The sequence below is a fragment of the Parus major genome, chromosome 5 (assembly GCF_001522545.3).
Source record: "Parus major isolate Abel chromosome 5, Parus_major1.1, whole genome shotgun sequence".
In the NCBI taxonomy this organism is placed as follows: domain Eukaryota; kingdom Metazoa; phylum Chordata; class Aves; order Passeriformes; family Paridae; genus Parus; species Parus major.
The window spans coordinates 52411769-52435752 of NC_031774.1; the positions used below are offsets into that span (position 1 = coordinate 52411769).

At 35.9% G+C, this 23984-nt stretch overlaps 1 protein-coding gene across 6 annotated transcripts in view; it reads right to left on the minus strand.

Annotated features, from left to right (window-relative positions):
- The window catches only part of PPP1R13B (protein phosphatase 1 regulatory subunit 13B), a 68541-nt gene that overhangs the window by 10667 nt on the left and 33890 nt on the right, over positions 1–23984 (minus strand). For 2 of the 6 annotated variants that reach the window (XM_015630904.3, XM_015630902.3), the window contains exons 5-10: positions 7469–7570; positions 6269–6443; positions 5692–5888; positions 3789–3953; positions 2827–3007; positions 987–1142 (exon numbers count right to left, since the gene is read on the minus strand). In XM_015630904.3, coding sequence (XP_015486390.1) covers positions 987–1142; positions 2827–3007; positions 3789–3953; positions 5692–5888; positions 6269–6443; positions 7469–7570 — 976 coding nt within the window. Of the gene's footprint in view, positions 1–986; positions 1143–2826; positions 3008–3788; positions 3954–5691; positions 5889–6268; positions 6444–7468; positions 7571–10775; positions 11118–23984 lie in introns of those variants that run through there. The other 4 variants (XM_015630907.3, XM_015630903.3, XM_015630906.3 and 1 more) reach the window with 4 other exon arrangements.

Below are 23984 nucleotides of genomic sequence, written 5' to 3' on the forward strand. Positions count from 1 at the left end.
CATCTTACCTGCAAATTCAACACTTTTCTATTAGAAAGACAGATACACGAAAACTTATTGTAATCAGGATGTTTATCCCCAGATTCTGAGGTAACAGACTGGAACTAAATACAGACTCTCTCTTCTCTCTGACCTACAGTGTGAGGGTGAGGAGTCACTGGCACAAATTGTCCAGACAAGTTCTGGATGCCCCGTCACTGGAGGTGGTGTTCAAGGCCAGGCTGGATGAGGCTTTGTGCAAACTGGTCTAGGGGGATCTGATGCCAACACCCTCCTGACAAGGCCACCCCAGCTCCTGCTCTCAGTGCCCCCACAGCCAACTGGCTCCATCTTCCCCTCCAAATGCACCCTCTTGCCTGTGCCTGTAAATGTAACACCCAGTGTATTTCAGCTCTCACCAGGCCATTGTGTATTTACATAAATAAGACAGTGACACACACAGACACAAAAGGTTTTGTGCATTTTCTCTGACTTTACGTAAAGTATTTGTAGGTCTGGATCCAGGATACTTACTATAGCAACTGAAGCATGCTCAAAGTCCAGCAAGACTCTGGGTATTGGCTTGGACAGTGTGAGCTTCTATCCCAACTCTGGGGTCAGTGCAACACGGAAACTTCAAGTTTCCCACAAAGTAACTCAAACTAAGCTTGTATTTTATACATCTATCCAATCCAAAATGCACTAAAGCACTCTTTAGTGATTGCTAGAAATTTCTAATGTTTAGAAAATGTTGAGGTTTTTCAGAGAAGGAAACTCATCCCTGATACACTACTCCAGTACTCCTGGGATGAATTTGCTGCAAATCTGTTTCCTTCAAAGATGAAAAGCAACTTCTCAACCAATTTACATTTCAACAGCATCTTCTACACGCCAGACCACAACACAAGTTCTAAAGATGCTGTTTAATATGCATCTGTGTGCAAGAGCTCAGATGACCATATTAAAAACTGAGTTCTTAGCTAGCCAGAGATCTTCTATGGACTCACAGTGCTGGGTGTCAAACAGAGTAGGTGCCAGGCGGATGACATTGTGAACAGCAGACTGAAGAGAAGTGGGAGGTGACAGAATAGGATCCACTATTATGTCTAAATCAGAAACCTTCCAGGTGTCTGGAGATTTTTTCACACACCCACAGTCTGTCTCTACCGGACGCACCAAGGCAGATCCAGTTACACAGAAAAAGAAAGAAAAAAAGTGGTGGAAAAATTATAACAATGACAATGGAGAACATTAGAACAGGAACACTCAGATAATGAGAAATAAAAGCATGACAGTTGAAATAAATTCTCAATTTTTTTTTCTTTCTGGAAGCATATATGCTGCTGCTTAGATAAATCTATTTTACAGAACTTCATTCAAGTACCTTCAAAATAATAAATACAAAGTCAGTCCTAAGGCAGAATAATTACTTTCATAATATTAGAAGTCCCAAGGTAGGTCTAGAAGCAGGCAGATATATTTCAGGAGGTTGATATTACAAAATTGTGTTTTTTAACTGGTAAACTTTAAAGTGTCCTTTTTCATATGTGGAAGAAGGATCTATGAATCTTCACCCCACAATTAAGTCAGTCCATATTCTTGAGACTTTCCCATAAAACCACAGTGATGGGTTTGTAAAGATTTTGAATACTTTTAGCTGATTAAGGTACTGCTAAATCACTAAAATCAATCGGAAAGACTGGAGTCTTTTTTTTAAGTTTTGTTTGGCCAGTTTTACTTCCTGACCTTGGGGTTTTTGCAGGGAGCATTTCCGACATTCTTTCCTACAGAGAGGTTCAGGTTGTCTTCCCTCCATCTTTTCCTCCCATCTGGAAAGCATGATGTGAATTTTGTTGGAATATTCAATTTTAAGTACTTGAATGTATGCGAATATTCCAGCAGCTTTGGCATCCTAGTCATTTCTAGCCCCTTTTTGATCTCTCCTAGGAGACCAGGTAAAATAAGCCCTGTGGTTAGACCAATGGGATTATTTATAATGCATTTATATTTGCATTATGTATATTTCCTAGCTTATAATTTCTTAAGAATTCTGATTTTTCTAAGGTATGAGCAGACAGGTAAGATTTTCTAGAACTGAGAATTTAAGCCACAAATATGACCTGCTTCCTTCAGTCTACAACACAAATTAAATAATAATTCTATTTTATATCATAGATGGAATTATTAATAATGGGAGACATGGGAGCCAATTTTAGACACAAAGTTCTGGGGAGTTCTGGAGGAGCAGCTTCTTCACTAAATAGGGCAAAAACAAGTAAACAGTATCAATGTTACGGTTATTCCATTTCAGAAATGCTTCAAGGACCAAAAATTCCCACATTTCAGACGGAACAAAAACCTTTCATAGTTTTATTCTATTTTTCTATTTAGTCTCCTTCTGAGGAGTATTATTATTATTATTATTTACTTACTAGCCTTTTTTTACTTGACAAAAAGCAACATACTGTAAATAATTATTTAATTCCACAAAGTCGATTTCATTATTATATTCAAACACACAAACTAATTGAAAAAGCTATTAAAGACACAACATAGAATGTGTGAAGAAAACATGCTCCTTTTAGGGATGTACCAGCCAGTAAAATTTCAAAGAAAACACTCAATTTCCTACAAAATATTCATGGAAAGAAGCAAAAGTGCCACAGATCAACTGACTGATGTCCATTTCACACAAGTGGATACAATACAGAATAGTATTAACACATCTGAAACTTGCCTCCTCTCCTACACCAATTATGCCAACACTAGGGTCTTGTATGATTATGCCTTTTCTTTATTGGCCCTTTTCAAACCATATGTATTAATAAACATCACACAAGTACTTACCAGACTTTGATCTTCCATGTGTTGAGTTGGGAGCAATAGTGAGAGACTGTGGCTTAACTGGATCTACTGGTACAGCGTAAGTGCCAGCACTTGGAACTTGGATGTAAGGTCCTACTGCTGCCACCCTTCCTGAAGCACTCAGGGATGACTGGGGCGATGAAGTTCCATTAATACGATTCAACTGAAAACAATCAGACAAATTGAACCATGAATGTCCATTTAATCTAGACCTTTCTGCATGAACGGGGAGGTCTAAACTTAATTATCTAGAACCATGCACTGTAGTTAGGACAGCTTAATAATGAAGTTACCATACTCTGTGCTTCTACTAAAATACAAAAAAAACCTAGTAGAAAGCACAAATTTTATTCCTTGAAATCAACACCTCAAAAATATACATCTCTTGTAGATACTTTTGTCTCTGCAAGGTCGCTTTCACTGAGCCTTTCTCAAGCAAATGGTCTAAAATGAGTTCTTAAATGATCGAATATGTATGTGCTGAGTTTTCTTAAAGCAATACCTCTAGCTAATAATACATATGAAAATCCAGAATTCATCTCTTAAAATCTTTTTGAAGCTCCAGACAACTATTAAGCTTAACTTTATCAAACTCTTTATATTTTTATCTATTTTACATACTGGAAGATAATATTTTATAAAACCCAATTTTTTAATGCATTCATGCTTTTAAACATATAGCACATAGTCATACGTTCTTTACTAGAAATATAAACATTTCTGATTTTTAATATAGTATTGTTTGTGCCATAAAGAAAAATAAAAGCAAACATATTCTTCTTACAGTTTTTGCACATCTATGAGAAGCCTTAAAATAGTTTTAAGAGACCTGCTGCTTTTATCATAGGTAACTGTATTACTTGAGTGGGACAAAGTGAAATTCTAAGTAGTTTTTATAGGTCCTTGATAAACTGAAGTGTGGCCCTTTTAACAGTTTATCTTACAGGAATGTTTTCTTTTTGACGTGCCTCAACTTTTTTCTTGTACAGTCGTTCGCGCAGCTCGTTGATTCGCTTGTCCATCATGGCCACCTCCATATTGCGTTTGTTTAGGAGTTCTTTCTGCTGCTGGAGCTTGGAGTTCTGCTCCTGGTTAAGCCTGTTACGGATCTTCAAAAACAAACAAACAAACAAACAAACCAAAAAACAAAACCATATAACTCCACTTGTTAGGACAGTTCTCGTTCTGCCTCTTGGTAAGTTGGTTTTTAATGCAGTGTTAAAAAAATCCAAAGGAATTTGGATCAAGAACTTGTTCTAATGTCTCTAATTTACACTTCCACACATCCTGTCAAGTTAGCATTTGCAATCATGAACAACTCTTAGAAGAAAACAGTGAAAAAATATCCTAAAAAACTAGTGGATGCCTATTAAATACATACAGACTGCAACCCATTTATAGAAAATGGATTGAGGAATTAGGCAGAAAGACATTTCAGAAAATTCTACTGTGAAGAATGAAATCACAGAAAATATTTGTTTAAAGCTATGCTTACCCAAGACAGTTTGTCTATCACGAAAACTCTTTCTGTAACAGAAATTACGCTATTGATTCTGTTTCCAGTTCCAGACAAGACTTTATGATGTCTGGAAGGGGTGTTAGCAGAACTGCTAGTGCAGGGACTGGGCACAGATTTTCCACTCTGCATGGGGATTAAACTGAAACCTTCACAGCAGTTTTCCAGTAGATTATGAGGTGGATTACCTTTATGGTTTAAATCAACCATGACACTCTTTATAATTATTTCTCTTGCTTTGCCATTGGCATTTTTTCATACCTTCAATAACTGAAACATTGTCTCAGTATCCCAATTTTCATGGTAATGTGACAAGCAAAAAACACCTGAGGCAAATTTAAGTCTTGATAAACACATATGGGATCATTATGAAGCAGAAGAGAAATCTTCATCTATTGAGCATCTTTGCACTTAGAAATACTCAATGGCATATATGCCTTGTATAAATGGGGAAGGGGGAAAAATAGAAAAAAGCACATTTATTCCTATTGCTTGAAAACAGGATTAATTAATTTCTATGCTGTATTTGCTCATCTAAATAAATGAGAGTAATTTTGAAATTTAAATTAATTTAAAAAAATTAAATATATTAGAGCTGTTCCCTTGATCACAATAAAGCACATGAGTAAATAAAAAAGCCCTTAAAATTCTGATACATTAGCACACAATTTGACAAAATTTCAATGTAAACTGGATACTTTACTCCTCATGTGAGAACTACGCTCTAGATATAACAATCTTCTTGGAGGAAATATGCAATATTGATGCAGGGAATACTGTGGGAATATACTGCAACTATGTTGCACTATACAGTGCAGGGAATATAGTGCAGTTTTCATTTTTGATTACTCTATTAAAATGTGTTATTTAATTCCTATGTATTTTGCTTATTCACACCAGGCAATATAGCTGTATTTTCACAATAGACTTATAAAATTACAGTCACATCTCCAAGATAAGATCACATCTAATTGAGCTTTCTATACCCAGATCAGTGCATAATAGAAAAGTACCAAAATTAGTTTCCCAAAATTTTTTTGAGAGCAAATTATAAATTATGTGGACATTCAGTATGTCTAGGGGCTGAGAAATGCCCTTCAAAACACTTGCACACTTTGTGTCATCACATATATAAGAAACAAAATAGTTTTTAAAGCTAATGAAGTTCTTCCTTATAAAAGGTTGTATGCCAATTACATCCTCACACATTAACAGCATTCCAGCACATTACTTTTATGAGGTGTAACAGACCCAAACCGGCACTCACAAGAGCAGTAATACAACTTTTAAAATCTACTGTTGTAATTCAAATAGCATATTTTGTTACTTACCTGTAGCTCTTGATACAACTTTTTTAATTCTACTGCTGCAGGCCCTGTCATTTGTCCATTGTATGACTGAAACCCATTCAGTTTCCCTTTCCTTAAATCCTCCAGTTGCTGAGTGAGTTGATCCACTTTTAACACTGCAGCCTGCAACTCCTGCTGCTTTTCCTGGAACATGGCACTTATATGCTCAATTTCAGTTGCTAAAATTAACAAGATAAAAATAACAAGAAACAATTAAATAAAGCAGAATTGTTATTTTTTTAATTCTACAAGTACTAATAAACACACCACAATAGCTTTACATCTAAAATATACATTAAATATTTGTATTGCAAATTTGCTACCAGTCATAATATTTCTGAATACTTACAGAATAGACTTATTCTGACTTTATGTTTGACAATATAAAACTAACAAAAGGTTCTGTCACATAAAAATTTAATGGAAATCCAGAACCTCCATAAAACAAAAGATGTTGAACCTGAAAACCTGCTTCAATGCTATACTGACTTACAATATAGCATTATTTCCTAGTCATGCAGTCAACAGTAAATTTAAATAAATTAAGAATTCCGCATACACAAATTGCCATTCATCATCTTGCTGTAGTCCACTTGTCCTCTCATGGCACGGATTTTTTTCAGCTTTGTCTCTTGGGTTTCAACACGTTCTTTAAGTTTTTGAAGCTTTTCACTCTCAGAAACAGACTGCTGCTGGCGACGCTCTTGCTGCTTCAGGTAACGCAAACGTTGTTCCTGACAGAAGGAGGTTTCAAACGAGATACCTGTTACCCATTTATTTAAAAAAAAACCCCAACACATTAACTTGGAAAACCTTTTCATTTTGATCAGGTTTTCTATTTCCACAAATGAGAAAATGTTGTATTTTGTTGAAATATGTACCAGTCCTACAAAAAACTTTTTAACATCAATTAACAAATTTGTTTTAGAGCAGAGATTGAAGATTTTTTATGACAAAAAATATAATATTTACATAGATATATGAATACAGCCCCAGTCTGAACACTCATTCAAATACATCTGTGATGCTTCCTCTGGCATTTGTTTTCTGCCACTATTAACAGTTTTCTTGCTGTTGGCAAAATAAATTTCCAGTGCTGTTACCCGGCTTCCCAAAGATGACAAAGTATGTCCAACAGCCCATTTTAAACAAGATGACCTGCTGTAAAAAAATGTTCCAGTTCTAAATAATAGTTCTTCTGCTGGGCACACTAAGAAAAATATTTTTTTTTAGTATTATTTCTATCAAGAAAGAACAACAGAACCAGTAGGTTGACTCCTAGGTACCCGAAGCATCAAAGGTATGCTGTATAATACTTCAAACAACATCAACAACATCAGAACCATTAAGCCCCCTCCCCACTCTGCAAACATACTTAGGTTCTGTCTCTGAGACTTGGAAATGCAATACATTAATTTTTTTGAATTTGGCATATTCTCATCTCACACCACAATTACTGGACTGGAGTGAATGAGCCACTAAAGATGAACTGGAGTCAAGCCTGTTCTGCCAAAGATCATGAAGGGGGCCACACAAGAGATAAGCCCTGGAAATATTTTTGCAAAGACACATGACATAGGTTGTTCTAGCAGTATTTATGCAAAAAGACTGTGCATTGCCTAGTGATTATTCTGGTAAAATGATGGACTTCTCAAGCTATTTCTTGAGCTTAACTGAAATGACTTAAGTGTGTTTTTCTCTATCCGTGAAACTTATGCTTGCATATATTGAAAAAAATTGGTCTGTATATAATTATTACCTTAGCAACCAACATTTGCTGTTGATTTTCAATCTGTTGCTGTTGTCGGGCAGCCATATCTTGCAGCTCGGAAAGAGTGAGCTCAACACGTGGATTTCCAACCTGCAGAATAGAAAATGTTCCATGAATGTGTCAAGGTGTATCAGGGCATCCTAACCAGACATCCTAAACCCCCACTCCTCAGAGGTAAGTTATAGGCTCCTCCCAAGTCCTCAGAGAAAGAGGAATGATGGGCACCTGTGAAAGAGTGCAGAAAGGGAGGACACAGACCATGCAGAGTGGCAGAAAAAGCAATAAAAAAGTGGAAAAGTGGATGGAGATGAGAACACTAAGAGACAAAACAAACAGGAAGAGAAAAAAGAGCCCTTATCCTACATATTAGTCCTCTCTGTTATTTGGTAGCACTGGCACAAGTCCTGGTAATGCACACATGATAACACGCATGCAAGCAGGTATTTTAGGCAGTAAGAGAATCTGAACCTGCTTTCCTTTCATAATATTTTCAGCATAACTGCCTTGGCAGCTCAAACTGCTCGTTCAGATTATTTACCTAACACAGGACAAGACCACATGAGACCCCTTAGATGAAGGGTCACTAAGCTCACATTCAAAGATGGAAAAAATTCTGACATATTTGGGCCATTAAGGGTGAGGATCTGTAACAAAAACAGACAAAACAGTCTGTAAAAGTGAAGGAAAGTAAAGCTGATCCCCTTCAGAAATTTAAGTGGCTATTACTTTGAATGAAATGCCAAGTATTAGAAAGGCTTTCTCACTTCTTTTGCATTTCAAAACACAAGCTACAAAATTAGGATAGAGACACAGATGATGAAAATTCTTTAAAATTCATACCCTGTGTGTGACCAAATCTCATGTGTTTTAAAAAATGAACGCATTGTTTCAGTATATCCATAATTCTATCAACAAATACAATTTACATTTATACACTAAATTACTTCAATCACACTTTTTTGTATGTAATCTCAAGAAAGAGAGTACAATGTATCAAAAATAATTCCAGAAGGTGACACTTGCTACTCAGAAAACCAAAACTCATAACCTTAGAATTGCAGGGTATAACCACAGCTTCAGAATTTCCACAGAAAGAAAATACCAGTTTCAAAGTATTTACACATAATTCAGTTAATTTATTGGATCAATGTAAAAGCTAGACTACCACACTCTAATAATTCAGTAAACAATGTAATTTTTTCACCAAATTACATGACTACGCTATTAGTAAACCAAATAAAAACTACATCACTTGCTACCCCCAAAACAGTCAATATTGCTGGAAAAAAATCATTAAATATTTTGGCTATATTGATAAATAATACTTTTTCAAATGCTTATAAAATTGAATGAGGTTTGAACATTTTACAGACATACAAAAAAAACCACCCCAAACCAAAGCAACCTCCCAAAATTTATTGTATATCAAATTATGGATCTGATCACACCTGATCACATAGGTAAAGTTATTTAGCTGCTCTGCTTTTCTGGGCCCACCCTACTGATGCCCAGTGATATACAGACTGCAGTACTTGGACTTTACTCTCAGAAACATCTTCTTGACACCACATTATCTCAGGCACTATGAATGGCTTTTTCATATTTCTACATCAAATTCCTACATAAGTATCAGCTCTCCAACCAATGCACAATATAGAACTGTTTCTTTAAGCTTCATTTAGGACAGGAAAATACCATTTGTTTTAAAGTACCTGAATTATTTTTTTTCTACCTGAATTAGTATTTCATGTTGCTGCATATAATCTTTCAAGTAAGACAAACATCTCAAGGTCAATCACTAAAATGAGCCAGATTTTGATCACTAACTCTTAAAGCTGCTCCATCTTGGACATATGATATAGACATGCCAGCTAAAATGTTTAGATAACATTATTGTCCCTGTTTGAATTTCCCACTGAGTAAATTATGAAGTGAAAGTATAATGCTTACTGGAAATGACAACTGAAATTTCTCTTACTCGTCAACATTAATGAAAAACTTTTATAGTAGAGAAATAATTACAAGAGGTGAAGTCCACTCAAGATATTAATTTTCTATTTCAACACAGGGAAAAATAGAACTTACTAGTCCTTACTAGTGAGTACTTTTTTAATAAGCATGACTTCTGCAGAATAGAGTACTCCCCAATATTCTTTCAGAGCAAGTAACTTGTATGCACTTGTGGCCACCGCAAGAAATTTTATTATTAATTACAGACTGAAAGGCACTAATTGGCTAAGAAAGTAAGGAGGCTTCTCTAAGTTCCATTTCCAAACCAAAAAGTGCTTACTTGAGACAAGAAAGCAAAACAGAAAACCAGATGCTGCTCCTAAAACCGTTTCAGGATCTGCTGACTGAATCTGGCATGACCAATTGCCAGAAAAAAACCAAACTTCTACATCCGCTTCTGCTGAGCTCTGCAGGCCATTCTTACAAGGGGCTCAGAATGGCATGAAGGCTTCCCTCTGGATCACTGATTTTAGAAGTTATAAGGGGAGCATGTGTGAATTACTAATATTTTCTCAATACACATATGTGCTTTTTCGGAAGTATGCAACTTGCATCAGATTATGCATAGTTTCCCCAATGCTTCCTTTCTTTCTGCTTTAATTATTAGTTGAAGTTAAAAACATTGATAGCTCATTGTGTTTCCAGTAGAAATTTTGAGTATAACACTGTCCAAGAAACACAGAGATGTTTTATTCCACTAAGTAATCTTGCTAAAAATATATCTAGACTCAAAAAGTAATATCTGTATAGGGACTGTGAGCACTGCAAAGTAAAAAAGCCATTTCATCACATGAAACAAAGATTTTCTAAATGGATAATGTAACCTGGAATGCACAATGACAGTAAGAACCTAGTTTGTAAAAGCACCAGAAACTAACAAAAAAACCCCAAGCCAGTTTAATCCAAGAGCTCAGAATTTTAACTGCTCTAAACAGGCATATTTGGAAGTCTCTCTCCTAATGCCTGGCAAAAGTACTGCATTATTTTGTATCATGTAAATTATAGAAGATTAATTATAATATTAATGCAAATATTAGTGTCTCCTTGAAGAAGCTATTAACTACTGTAAAATGTTCCATTTAGAAAGTCTGTTTAAAAACCTTTTAAAAATGGAAAAGCACAAGAACATGGGAAACAGCAATAATTAACCACTTAAATACAAACACCCTATGAGAAATCTTTTTAAGTTCACCTCACTGAATACCAGTAAGTATCCCTTTCACTTCAAGAGCTACACTATACTTAAGGGAAAAAATATAGACAGCTGAGGAACACAGCATTGAACCTGTAACTTCACTCGCAGTTTTCTCCTTTTCATCCACATGGCAAAAGCAGTAAACAGAGAGAGCAGAAGTCCTCTTCAACATCCAATCAATTATTTTCAGACAGACTGTTGCTGGTTTCAGGTCTCCAAATCAGCACAGCTTCATTTTTGAAAACATCATGAAAAACACTGAATCCTTCTCTTGTAAAGATCTAGTTAAATCAATTAGTTTAGAACACTTCATGTTAGTTGAGTCTGCTTGCAATAATTTGTATGCAAACACCACCATAGAAAAAAATTCTGTCTCAGTCCTTCTCCAGAACCCCAGGCTATGCCAGGCAAAGACAGCACTGCGTTTTCAGTTCCTTAATGAGGTTGTTGGTTTCTCAGGTTCTTAAGTTTGTGCTGTTCCTAGTAGTTATTAACAATTCCATCCACGAACTCAAGACACTCACCTCTCATAACAAACATGAGCCTATCATATTTTAGGTCCAGACCTCCTCCTTTCTCCTGCAGCAAGGGAACCAGACCTCCTACAGAACTGACATCTGAAGGAGGTACTAAAAAGCCACTACAAATACCTACTCCTCCAGATGCCACAGATTCATTTGCTACATGGTGATACATCAAAGCAGACAGTTTTGCTGAATTGTAAATTTCTTTTCATTGATTCACAGCAGCATTTACACAGGGATGAACTCCTAAATGAAATGCCATAGAGCAAACACTGCATTATTAGGCACTGAGGAAGTATTATGTATGTCTCACATAGGCAGGAATAATTTGCATCTATATTCACCAATTTCTTAATATTGACAGGGATCTTAAAAAAATTATATTTATGTTATTTAACATGCACTTTAGAAGGGCATGATGAAAGATAAAATTTGTAATGAACTCGAGTTTCAGCTTCTGACATCACCCTCCTACTACAAGCTAATATTTTACCATTTGATGATTAATATTTTTGAGACAGGTGAGATGAATAGTACAGTAATTAAACAGTTTGGGAACCAGTTTACAAGAAGCCTCAAACCAAATCATACCTTAGACATTTAATTAAGGAAATGAACCTCCTTTAATATTTATTTCTACATATTAGTCTTGTCACTCTGAAAATTTATTTTCTTATTCCTCTATTCCTTTCTATGCTGTTTAATGTCACAAACTCCTCAGTCTACATACTTCTGGGCTATAATGAATGTCTTACTTGTTGGCAACGTGCAATGGTAAATGAAAAATTGCACCTGAACTCAAAATATTTCTTTGATAGGCAGGATGTACTGTAGTCAAGCGATGGAAGCAATAAGGGCAGATTCCACTGTTTTTTTGCCTTTATTCCCAACAGAAAACTCTCTTTTAAGAGGAATCTAATTATGTCAATATTAAAATAAAAACCCCATGAGATCAACCTTTTGAATAGATTATTTTTTAAAAGATGATAATTGGGATGTGATCTGATTTTATGCATTTTTTGGCCTCCATGCTTAACCCATAAAGATACTTATTTTTGATAATTTTCTAAATTTGCATTACTAAGAACAGTTACTTCAAAAATAATAATGAAACATACATTAAATCTACACCTGAGACTGTTATGATTTCAAAAGAGCTTTAAAGGAAAAAACAAATATTCAAAAGCTTTACAGGCCACCATAAGGAATGGTGGTCTCATGGTTTGATTTTGCTTTGGTTCAGCAACACCCAGCCACTCAGCCAGTGTAAAGCATAATGTAACCAACTAATTGAAAAAGAAAAGCAGAGTAGTACAAGAACTTACTAATCATTTCCTGCATACTATCTCTTCGGATCTTTTTCTAGGTTTGCAAGAATCACCACGTCATTAACTTCTCTTATCTATTTCTTCCTTCTTTTTTGTTCACACCCATCTCCCACACAAATCTTCTGAAGTTCCCTTCCCTAAACCCTGCACGAGGAACCAGGTTCAAGTAACTCAAGCTTCCTGAAACTGGCCAAGCCCTACCTTCTCCTGTGCATGTTCTTGCACACTCAGTCATGTACTATGAACTCTCACATATTTTCTAGTCTTTTTCCTATTGTTCACCCTCATTACCTCTATCCTTTCTCCCTCATTTAGCACTTCTCTTCTTGTACTTTGTTCCACCACTCTGTTCCTCTCGTCACAGTCAGAAATTAATCTGAGGTTAAACCACCAATTGCCAAGGTCAGTGTCACTTAAAATGTGAACAACCAGCACAGAGAGTTTAAAAAACTCTGTGCCTTAGTTTCTTCTATGGAGCCCAGAAGAGCTGGTTCTGGCTTTAGACATCAAAATGGCAACCCAGAAAGGTTTTGCTTTTATTGCACTACTTTCAACCATCTATTAATTTATTAATACAAAGCAGCTTCTGAAGATAATGCAGCAGATACACCACCTGCAGCCCAGCTCCACTATTTATTCTTTACATAGGCTGCCACTCTAAAACTGCTGTACAGATAAGGAAGATTTTGGTTAAATGACCATTACAGGAAAAAAAAGAAAATAAAAAGGAAAAAAAACCAAAAAACAAAAAACCAAACAACCTCCCCACCAACAAAATAAAAACAACAACAACAACAACAAAAAAAACCCCACAGAAAGTCAACTAAATAACAAACTACCCCCACAAAAAAATAAAAGTACCAAAAGGGCAATCCTGTGAAGTGTTCCATACCTTCCTTCTTGGGATAGTAAAGGTAACCATATCCTCAAGGAGAAAAAATGTGAAAGAAACACTCTACCCAAAAGGGGACGACATTAGTAATCAAAGGCTGAGGGGGTGGGGACACACACCCATTACCAAACCAAAACCACAGAACTATTAGAGGCAGGAACTGCAAGAGAGAAAAATTCCAAGAAACAGCAACTTTGAGCTCGTGAAAGAATTTATGTCCCTCATGTGGGCTTCATTAAGGAGATGAACAATTTTGCCATGGCAAAAAGAAAACATCTTCACCACCCTAATAAGAGTGGACAGCAGAAGTGAGAAAGATACTGCAAGTTTCTCCTGAGAGGGCTTAAAATGGCTACATGGAAACGCAGAGTAAATACTTAGCTTTTACTGCACATAGTGAAAGATTCAGCTTTCCATAATTCACAGCAATTTTAAGTTGCTCTTACTTCCTAGGGCACAGGAGGAAATACAAAACTTATCTCCAGACTAGGGATTTATCTTTGCAGAGCTGTCAAACCCCAGAAATCTACAGAGCAATATGACAAACAGAAGTGGAAGATCTGGAACTAGGTATACGAGTGTGTGGGCAAAAAGGGAATGAAGTGTATTACATAAATGAGCATTTTCCCAGAAGGAAGCAGAATGACAACTATAAAATGAAAAGGGGCAGGTTGGAGTGCTCTCCAGCCAGTGAATTCCAGACTGGGATCAGCGTTCTGACAATTCTCAGCCTATCCAAACCAGGATACTGGTACAGGGAGCTGTCACCACTGTGGGCCATCCCTACATTTCCTCCTCTGTGTAGCATTTACAGCAAAAAAACCCCCAGCAACTCTGGCTGAAGAACCCCAAACTGCCAGAGCAGGAAAGAAAGGAACAGCTTAATTTGCCTGATGAATCTACCAAAAGACTTCCTAATTCTCCAGTGCTAACTTGGACATGAGCAGCAGAAGCCCAGACATGTTCTATCTTTGCCTTAATCTGCATTCAAAATAACAAAGTTTGGAGGATGCTCTAAAAACCCCACTTGGCAACAAAGCCTTAAGGATTGCTGGAGAGAATATCCAACACACACCTTGGGTACCTGTCCTTGGCACAACAGAAGTGATGAGGAAAACAGATGGAAGATATCTGAGTTTATTATGTCACTCTTGCATCAGATAGGTCTTATATGAAAAGTATGTGGCCTCCTTCTGCTGTCTGAAGTCTATAGGAGGAGATGGAGCATCTGCTGAAGATTAGTGATGCAGACTTCCGTAGATTTCTGAAATATGTTGACCCTTTATATTATCAAATTCAAGGCTTTTAATAGATTTTGACCACATTTCCCATAAAACCTAATGTGATATGCACAACAAACAACTTGAAAATCCTTTCTCTAAACTCATGTGTAATGCTATAAAAAGACAAAAGAAAGTATCTGTTTTTATTTAAACTAAAATAGAGTTTTTGCTGATCTCGACATGGATGACATTATTTCCAGTTTAGTGGCTTTATCCACAGCTCAGCCTTGCATTTTTTTAATTGGGTCAGAAACATGCCGATAGCAGAAATCCATTTTAAAGAATCCAATGACAATGGCACGTGCCTTTTTTTAGCTTAATGGAAATGAACAAGCTAATTAAACCCAGAAAAGATACCCAGAATATTGGGAATTAGAGAAAAATCTACCTAGTGTGTGCTATCTCATGATAATAAAATAATCCTGCAATTAACATCACAAAGAGAACTGGCTAATTTTACCCCAAAATGCTATTATAAAATATTATTGTATCATACAAATAAATACACTAACAGTTTCTTACAATAAATTTGGTTCAACTGCATCAGAGTTTACTGAAAAATGTCACATTATCTACAGTTAGATGTAAGTAAAATCTTAACCTCTCTCAATCTGTACTGTCTTGTTAGCAATTCCTCCAATTTGCTGATGCTTGTGAGTCACTCCATAACCAAATGTTTAAAGTCTACTCAGTATAAGCTACAGACTCCAGATTTCCTGTTTTCCCATATTACTTCCTTAGTGAGGCTGCTGTCTATTTTAAGCAGAACAGCTAAGAAAAGGCAGAACTTAACAAAAACGAAAACAATGTTAGAATAGATTTTCAAAATTAGAAATGGATTTAAGCATATATTGAACATCTGCTACATCTGAAATAGACAGCTTATAAATTACTTCTAGGAAAGTAGCATCTGAAATTTGTTTATTTAAAGCACTACTTTCTTCCTTCTCCTTGCAGCCACTTTTAAACAGCCACAGAAATCTTAAGCATGTTTACATTAATTTTAGTGTTGGCTAAAGTACTCAGTAGCTGATTTTAATTAAAACATCAACTTCATATTCCTAAAAAAAGCATCTTAAAAGAGATTACACATTCTTGTTGAAATATCAGCTGTGCACAAAATCTCAGACCTTTTTGCACCAATCCTTTTACTCACAGTGATTTTGAGACATAGACAAGTTACAATACCCATTGAAAATACAGTGTCTAGATCCTTTAGAAATGGTCATGAAACTATTATTTTCCTGGGCCTTTTCTAAAAGCAACAGCTTATTCTGATAGGATTGCTAGGGATGCTTAAGATTTAGTTATTGTTAGTCTGAATAACACGTTTAGCACCAATTCTGTGTTTATTCTGCCCTTTTTTTGTATTTGTATTGAAACAATACTAAGTTTTTCTGTGATGTAATACTGTTCATGTGAGAACAGCATAATAAAACATTTCTAAAACACAAAAGCACTGAAAATAAGTATCCTGTAACCGAAAGATGTGTTGTGACCTTAACATACAACTTGTACTTCCCATAAAACCAAACTGTCAAAAGCAAGTTGACCATGACATTTTGAAGAAATGAGCTTTTGGTATAGTCTTAAAATGTAAGAAAGATAGCAAATGCACGTAAGGAAATTTGATAAAGAATTTCAATTCAGAGATAAGGTGTGCAGACTGAACTGGTCTGCATTCCGGTCATGTGACAACCAAACCCACAATCATTTAATTTAAAGTGCGAAAGCTACACAGCACTTAAATAACATGCCCACCAAAGTGCAAAACAAACAAATTTTGAAAAGTAATTAATTACCTGTTCACTATTTTCCCATCTAATTGCAAGAGAGCACATCTTTATTTCGCAGCACTGCCCGTCAGCTGTAAACATTTCCGATGCTTCAACACAATTCAGCTCCATCTTCCTGCTATTTTCTGTCTACGCTACTCGTTTAACAGTTTGTTGTGAACAAGCCAAAGCAACAACCCAGCACATCTTACCAGTTCCTGCATGGCTTTTTGCCTCAGTGCAATCAATAGTAGGTAGGATGCCTTTTAATCTTATTCCATATGGGATACAGGTTTCCCCAAACTCTTTATCGATATGAAAAGCTGTCTCTCTGCATTCATCAGCAATCAGCTAACGGAAAAGGCTAGTGGATTTTGCCAGCAGTAAAAGATCTAATCACGGCAAGATCAAGCCAGCTGTCAACTATAATCAGCTTGATTCATTGCACTTTTCATATTCAATGGAAAATGTTGAGCAATACACAGTTCTTTCATATTTATCAGGTTAAACTGAAAATGTAAGACTATAGACAATTTAGCTTTAAAAATACATGGATTATTTGTTCCTTTGCATTTTTGTAGTATTACCAATGCTTGGACAAAACTGAATACCAAAGAGATCACAAAAATCATTGGTTTTTGTATATAATTCACTGTTTAAAGTGACAGCAAACCATACCACCTGAAACTAACAAAGAGTTTCTTTATTAACAGAGACTGCTTAAGATAAAAGGCAAATAGTAGAGTCAGGATAGATACCACAATCTTATGCAAATAATATTTCTAGTGTTTGCTATTTGCTTTTCCTTACGTTAATTCAGCTTTTTCTTAAATCTTGCATGCAACAAGATGAATATATGAGCCAGCAATAAAGCTAAAGCATGTGTGCAATAGCATAAATCAAGAATCTGTGAGCCAGAGAACACTGGAACAAGCCAAAAGCTAGACGTAAGGATTTTTAAATATTAAACATTACAGAAAATACTAAACTCCATTAACAATTTCTTATGCATCTACAAATCAGGATACTGTAGAAGATAAAACCCCAAAACATTAAAAGCTGTAATTTACCTTGTCAAACTCACGAATGACATGCAAGTTCACCCTCTCTTCCTTCTTTCAAGAAAGTAATTTAAGCATGATTCAGTGCACTTACACAAGAGATCCAGCCAAATGGGTCTCCATAAGAATACTGAAGAACTCTATGTCCAAGTACAGTGACTATTCCAGCAGAATAAAGAGCAGGCTTATTTTTAGCAAGTAAGCAAAGGTATGAGCTGTAAAGTAAGATCATCCACTAGGAATACGAGAAGAAGAACAAGTTTAACTCCCTTGCTCCTAAATTAGCCAGAGGGACTTTCATTTTTCTCGGCTTTGATCTGAGGTAGACTGCAGGGGGAACAAACTTAACAACAATTAGATCTGGAGGCAGCTGCAGAAACAACAGAGAAATGGAAAGGTTCACTTGCCTGGGAAAAACATGCAGGTGGGAAATAGGTATGCCTGGTGTCCAGAGGCGAGATGGACAGAAAACTAAATGAACAAGTCAGTGAACATGGAAAGGTGTGTCAGAAAAAGGAGGCCACAGCAGCACTGCATGAGAAACACCACAGAGACCATGGAAAAGATGACAGAAAATACTGATCTGCAAATGACACAGTTATCTAAAAGACAGAACTCTAAATGTGGACTGAAAATGAATAGCTGGCCTTTCATGGACCACTGGAGTCTCCTGCTCTGAACTGAAAGCTGTTCAGAGACAGAGCAACAGTCCAAACTCTCAAACTTTCACATTTAAGCTCTCAAGGCCATGCAGTGAATTTCATAACCAGTCTCCTATAAAGATCTACAGAAACAGAGGGAAGGATGAGTCTGAACTTCCTTAAAATAATTTGACACTGAAATATTTGGTTTAGCTAAAAATGATACTAATGTGACTGCAAAAGGATACAGCTGTGACAAAGGGCAGGTGTAAGGGCTGCATAGCAGCAATTCAGAAAAACAACAAGTCTTAAAGTAACATTTACTTCAAGTTAATGTGTATAGTGTCATACAGAAAAACAACAAGTCTTAAAGTAACATTTACTTCAAGTTAATGTGTATAGTGTCATACATACAGCTGAAACACTCATTCTAAATTGCTCTAACTCAGGATCGCAATGTGTAATGACAACTGGAAACAATTTTCACATGCTTCATTTATTTAGAAATCCAGGGAAAAGAGCAAATTGTATTGCTCCATGTCCACAACACTAATGTAGGAAAATAAGTACCATAGTTAGGGATTAAACAAACATACAGACTTCACCTCCCCCTCCCATAGATATCTGCAACAAGGTAAGACATACATGGAGGAAAACAATCCTTTTACAATGTTCCAAGTGGGTTCCAAGAATGCTCCCTGATCCCAACTAGATAAATGATCTTTAGATTCCTCAAACCAAACTAAGTCAGATGTTAAAAGTGAGTTTATTAGTCATAAACTAATGCTAACATAATTAAAATTGTAACAGGAAAATAATCACAGAGTAAGTGAAATGAAACTGATGAAATTTTTCTCATAAAAGCTAAACATCTAGAAACTTTGTCCATTATGGACTGAAATATATTTGAGATTCCATAGGACAAGTCAAAACATTGTTTTTATGAAATTCCAAATCCAAGAAAGATGTGATTCTGCCTAAAAGGTTTAAAAAAGGGCTCAGAGGGAGTTATGAGGTCAATAGCATTTGCATTCCCCACAGTTTCACAGAAATTATTTCTAAGGGATCACACAACTATTAGTCTTGTAGAGATGATTCCCTAGATAACTATCCTTTACTGAGGCATGAGAAGATTCAGATTTCTAGTCCAGCAAGAATTCAAAAGCTATTTGTATGCATTAAAATTTGCTTTAGACTTTTTTTTTTTTCTGCCTCATAATTTAATTTTTTTCCCTTAAATCCTTTAGTTGGATTAGTTTTTCTATTTTTTTTTGAGGAGCAACATATTGCCAGCTGTCTGAAAATGCTTCAGGCAGACTTCAAGAAATCTGCCAGTCTGTGGAGAATCCAAACTCTGTTAACTCTGACCTAGGAACTGAACTAGGAATTTGATAGTGCAAAAGGCTGCTGTAGGGACAGCAAGGCTTCCCTCTCTGACAGGTAAACAATTTTCAGAATCTATACCTTATACAAGTGAACATCTCTGACAGCAGGAGTAGCAGACAAGTTTTTGTCTCTAACAAAAGCAACAGAGGAAGTTACAGCAGAAAACTGGGAAAACTTGAATCTGATTTAATTACACTCTTATTAGAAGGTCAAAAGGTTACAGGAAGCCTACATGAGTATTTTTTCAGAAAAAAATACTTTTCTGCAAACAGTTAGAATTGTTCGTGCCTAAATAGTTTAAAATCATCTTTTAATGGAATTATTTGCTTTGATTTTGCTATGAGACCCCTGAATCTAAATTTCAAGAGTGACACAGCTCTCTGTTCATTTTAAACAAATTTGATTAAAACCTGTCTAATGTGAATGACAGCCCCTTCCAAGCACACTGTTAAATGTTATAAAAAGAGTGCTTAATACTTACAAGCTTATATTAAATTGAATTTGCAGCTCAGCTTTGAATAACAACTTCTATCCAGACTAAGCTCTTTATCCTTCAATAGTTCAAATGAGAAACTTCAAGCAAGTACACATAATGTATTTCTCATCTGAATTTATTACTTCTGTTAAAAATGTGGTTTGTTTGCCTTTATCCTCACAATTAAATTTTGTTATGTCTTCACCTGTCAGGTTAAGGAAACTTTTATTATTTTGTATGTGCAAGAATACTTGTAAATGTCCCCCCAGAATAAAGTGTACATTAGATGTTTAATTCCTTTTTATCTGTTCACACTCTTATGGTTGAAATGTTTAAAGCTAATGAACAATATATAATTCTCTTCAGGGATTCTGGCACCACTTCTAAATCTGTCTAATCACTAAGCATAAAATGGAACAAGTTACACCACAGGCACTCAAAAGCAGTGTAGCTTTAGTGCTGTCACAATGGAGTGGAATACAGAGATTACATCAGAGGGTATCCACCCTCCATCAGCAACCATACACTCTGAAATTATATCAGTACGACAAAAAATTTCCTTGTGTACACATGTATGTAAAAGTTTTAATGCATCTGTTAATGGAATTTCCCTAAGAATTCCCTCAGTATAAGTCTCCTGATATAAAACAGCCGGACTACCTGTTGTAATTTTTGCTAAAAGCCTGATTTAGACACTTTAACAAGAAAGAGTGAGCATGAGTTCTGTTATTTAATCAGCACAAAACTTCTAACACTCAACTTCATCTACTGGCCACAGCTTGAATACTAAGAAAATTGGCAGGAGTGTGTCTCCAGTTTGGGATGATGGTCAAGTTTTCTTCCTCTACACAAATTTCCTTTATACTGAAGTTAACACAAACGCTGCAGTGAGATAAAATGAGGTTCCACACTTTATCTCTTGGCAAAGGCTTCGGTCAACATCCATTAAGAAAAATGCTTATTGATATCATTCTCTCTAAATCAGGGAAGCAATTTTAGAAACAGCAAAAATAAGTTTAAAAAATTGGCACCAGAGGCCACAAACGGATATTTTGTGCTCCCCAAGTAAATTATTATGTATAAAAATAAATTATATTTAAATTATATTATCATTTCTATATAAGCAACTACAGAAAATGGGTATTTCTTCATATACAGACTGTTCTCATTACACTAATTTACTTTTATTGAGTCCAATACATTTGACTTCTGTCATGTTCCTGTACCACATCCTTTTTTTGCCCCAAGCTACATCTGTTTTCCTGTTTTCTCATCTCCAAGAAATTTCTGGGTTATGTGCTTGCCTTTTCATCTGGACAACTGTCATCATCCAGTCAGTGCCCTTTCTAGGAGAGCAAAATCTGATCCACATCTCCTGCTGAGGGCCAGCAGCTCAAACGGGATGGGGCTCCCCAGTCCCTCTCCTGTCTGCCACTGACCCCCAGTGGTTTCACCTAGATTTGCTCTGCCTTGCAGTTCACAGACTGCTGCTGCTGCTATGGAATGATGTTTGCATCATGCTAGGACATCTGGAAGCAAACAAGTCCGAGCATTTGGATGACCACTGTTTCACGGCCACCAATCACAGAATCAAAGAATGATTTAGGTAGAAAGGAGCCTCTGGAAGTCATCTGGTTCAATAAGCTTTGACTGGAGCAGTTCAGACTGCTCAGGACTTTATTCAGCTAGATCAAAATTCCACCGACTCTGAACAGTCTGTTCCAATGTCTGTTACTCTCAATGATAAAACATTTTCCCCCTTATTTATTTAGAATTCCCCTTGTACAACTTGTGTTCAGATCCAATTGGCTCAGTTACACAAGCTAGAGGAAGGAAGAGGAGGAAGAGGCAGCTGTTCTCAGAGAAGAGAATCCCTCCTGAGACACTGTCCAATCTCCCTTGCAAAAGGAAATGTTTAGTTATGTAAGTCTGATCTTCATGTATCTGTACCTTTGTGTACTGGCAGAAAGAGATCAGGTCCTGACTACAGCATAATTCCACTTCTAAGAAAGAAAGTTGTAAACAAAAGGAAACCCCAAAAGGTCACCTCTGGAATAAGACCACTTGTCAATTCACAAAACCTCACAGATTTTTTCCTTTAGACTTTGTTATGCAGAATGCAAAGCTCCCAGATGAATACTGACAGTATTTTTTATAAATAAAAATATTTTTTTATAAATAAAAGGGTTTTTTTTTTTTACAACAAACCATGTTTCACTGCTGGAAGAGACTTAGCCAATTCTGTTTTTAACTTGAAAGATAATCTAATGAAATTTAAGCATTCACATAATGTGATTTTAAGCTAACCATTATTTAAATAATTGTTGATCAAGCATATATAGTTTCAAAGAACAACAACAAAAAATCTTACTGCATATGACAAAATGCCAATTAATAGAATCATCTAAATTTAACTGGATAGATTGCCCACAATTTTTTCCAAGACTATTGGTTCAATCAATAAAATGAACATTTATCTTAAAGTTTTTTATGCACTTCACACTTGCAGCTCTACCCAATATTAAGCAAAAAAATCAACTATTTCATCCTTAAAGCAGTACACATAATAAAAATGTACCTGAATGCAGAGTACTTGGTAAGATCTGAGCTGTCTTCAATGTTCCATTGGTTTGTGTTGATTTTAGGGCCAGTCTAACATTCAGCATGCCAGCAACAATGAATAAGCCTAATGCATTACGTAAGTGTAAGCTGATTAAATCCTTGATCCTGAAGCCACCTCTTTTTCCCCCTCCCCCTCTGATTTAAAACTTAGCACAATTGAAAATCTTAGTTTAAAACACTTCCAAAACCTCATTTGTACCATTTTCATCAGAAAAGCCACTACGATTTTACAATACTGTAATGCCTTCAGGTTTTAGTCTATTTTCATAAACCAGGTATTTAATGCACCTTATTTCCTAAACCTGGTAAAAGCCCTTTTTAAAGTGATCAGTTTCCCAACAAATTTTAGTTTTGTGGTCAACTTTTGGGATTTAAAAAAAATAGAAAAATAAGTGTCCTGAATGGAATGAAGATGGAATTGTTATTCAAGTTATCAAGTCTGAGCTTTACCCATAAAAACTCACAGCAAATTCAATTCAAGTTGAGCCTTTCTATCATAATACTTAGCCCTGCCAAGAAGTGAGACTGTAAGGCATTTTGCACATTCCAGTCCTAATTTCCAAATATACTATATCTCAAATGTAGTATATGAGCTATAACCCACATGGAGGAGTAGATCAGGAGAGGTCATGAAAGAGTTATGTTCCCCCAGCACTATACAGCACCATGATCTCACTACATTGTCAATATGACAATGGCAGCAGGATAAACGGATCCATGCAGCAGAGGATATCAGCCAGTGTTCTCTACAGAAAAGGACCGTAGAAAGCAATACATGATTAACTGTTTTGAATAGGGAAAAAAATTCCTTCCCCTAGGTCCACATGCCATACACAAAACAAGCTGCAAAGAGCTGCAAACTGACTGAACAACTCTGTTGCTACATGGGAGTGTGTGTGAATTTTAGATGTTAATTATCAGGCAATATATGAGCACAGAAGTGTTGAATCTGCACGATTGTTTTTAAGATTCTCAGCTTGAAAAAATTGATTTGTTTGCTTTTAAACTTTAACTATTATTTTACTCTGAGAAAGAACCATATGCATATTTGTAAAGTGACAGTGCTTCACTAAGACAATATAATTATGAATTGATGAGTTCAAATGTTTTTATTGAAATTTTAAAACATTTAAAAATAGCTAACTATAGCTGGAATGTCTTGGTAAAGGCAGCAGAATGGTCCAGAACAAACAAGAAGAGACTGCTTTGCAGAATCTTCATTAGTATTGAAGATGAAACAAGAGAGAAGAAAGTAAGGAGAGTTTCAGCTCAGGAGTAAAAGGCTTTTAAGCTATGTTAATTTTGAAAGAGA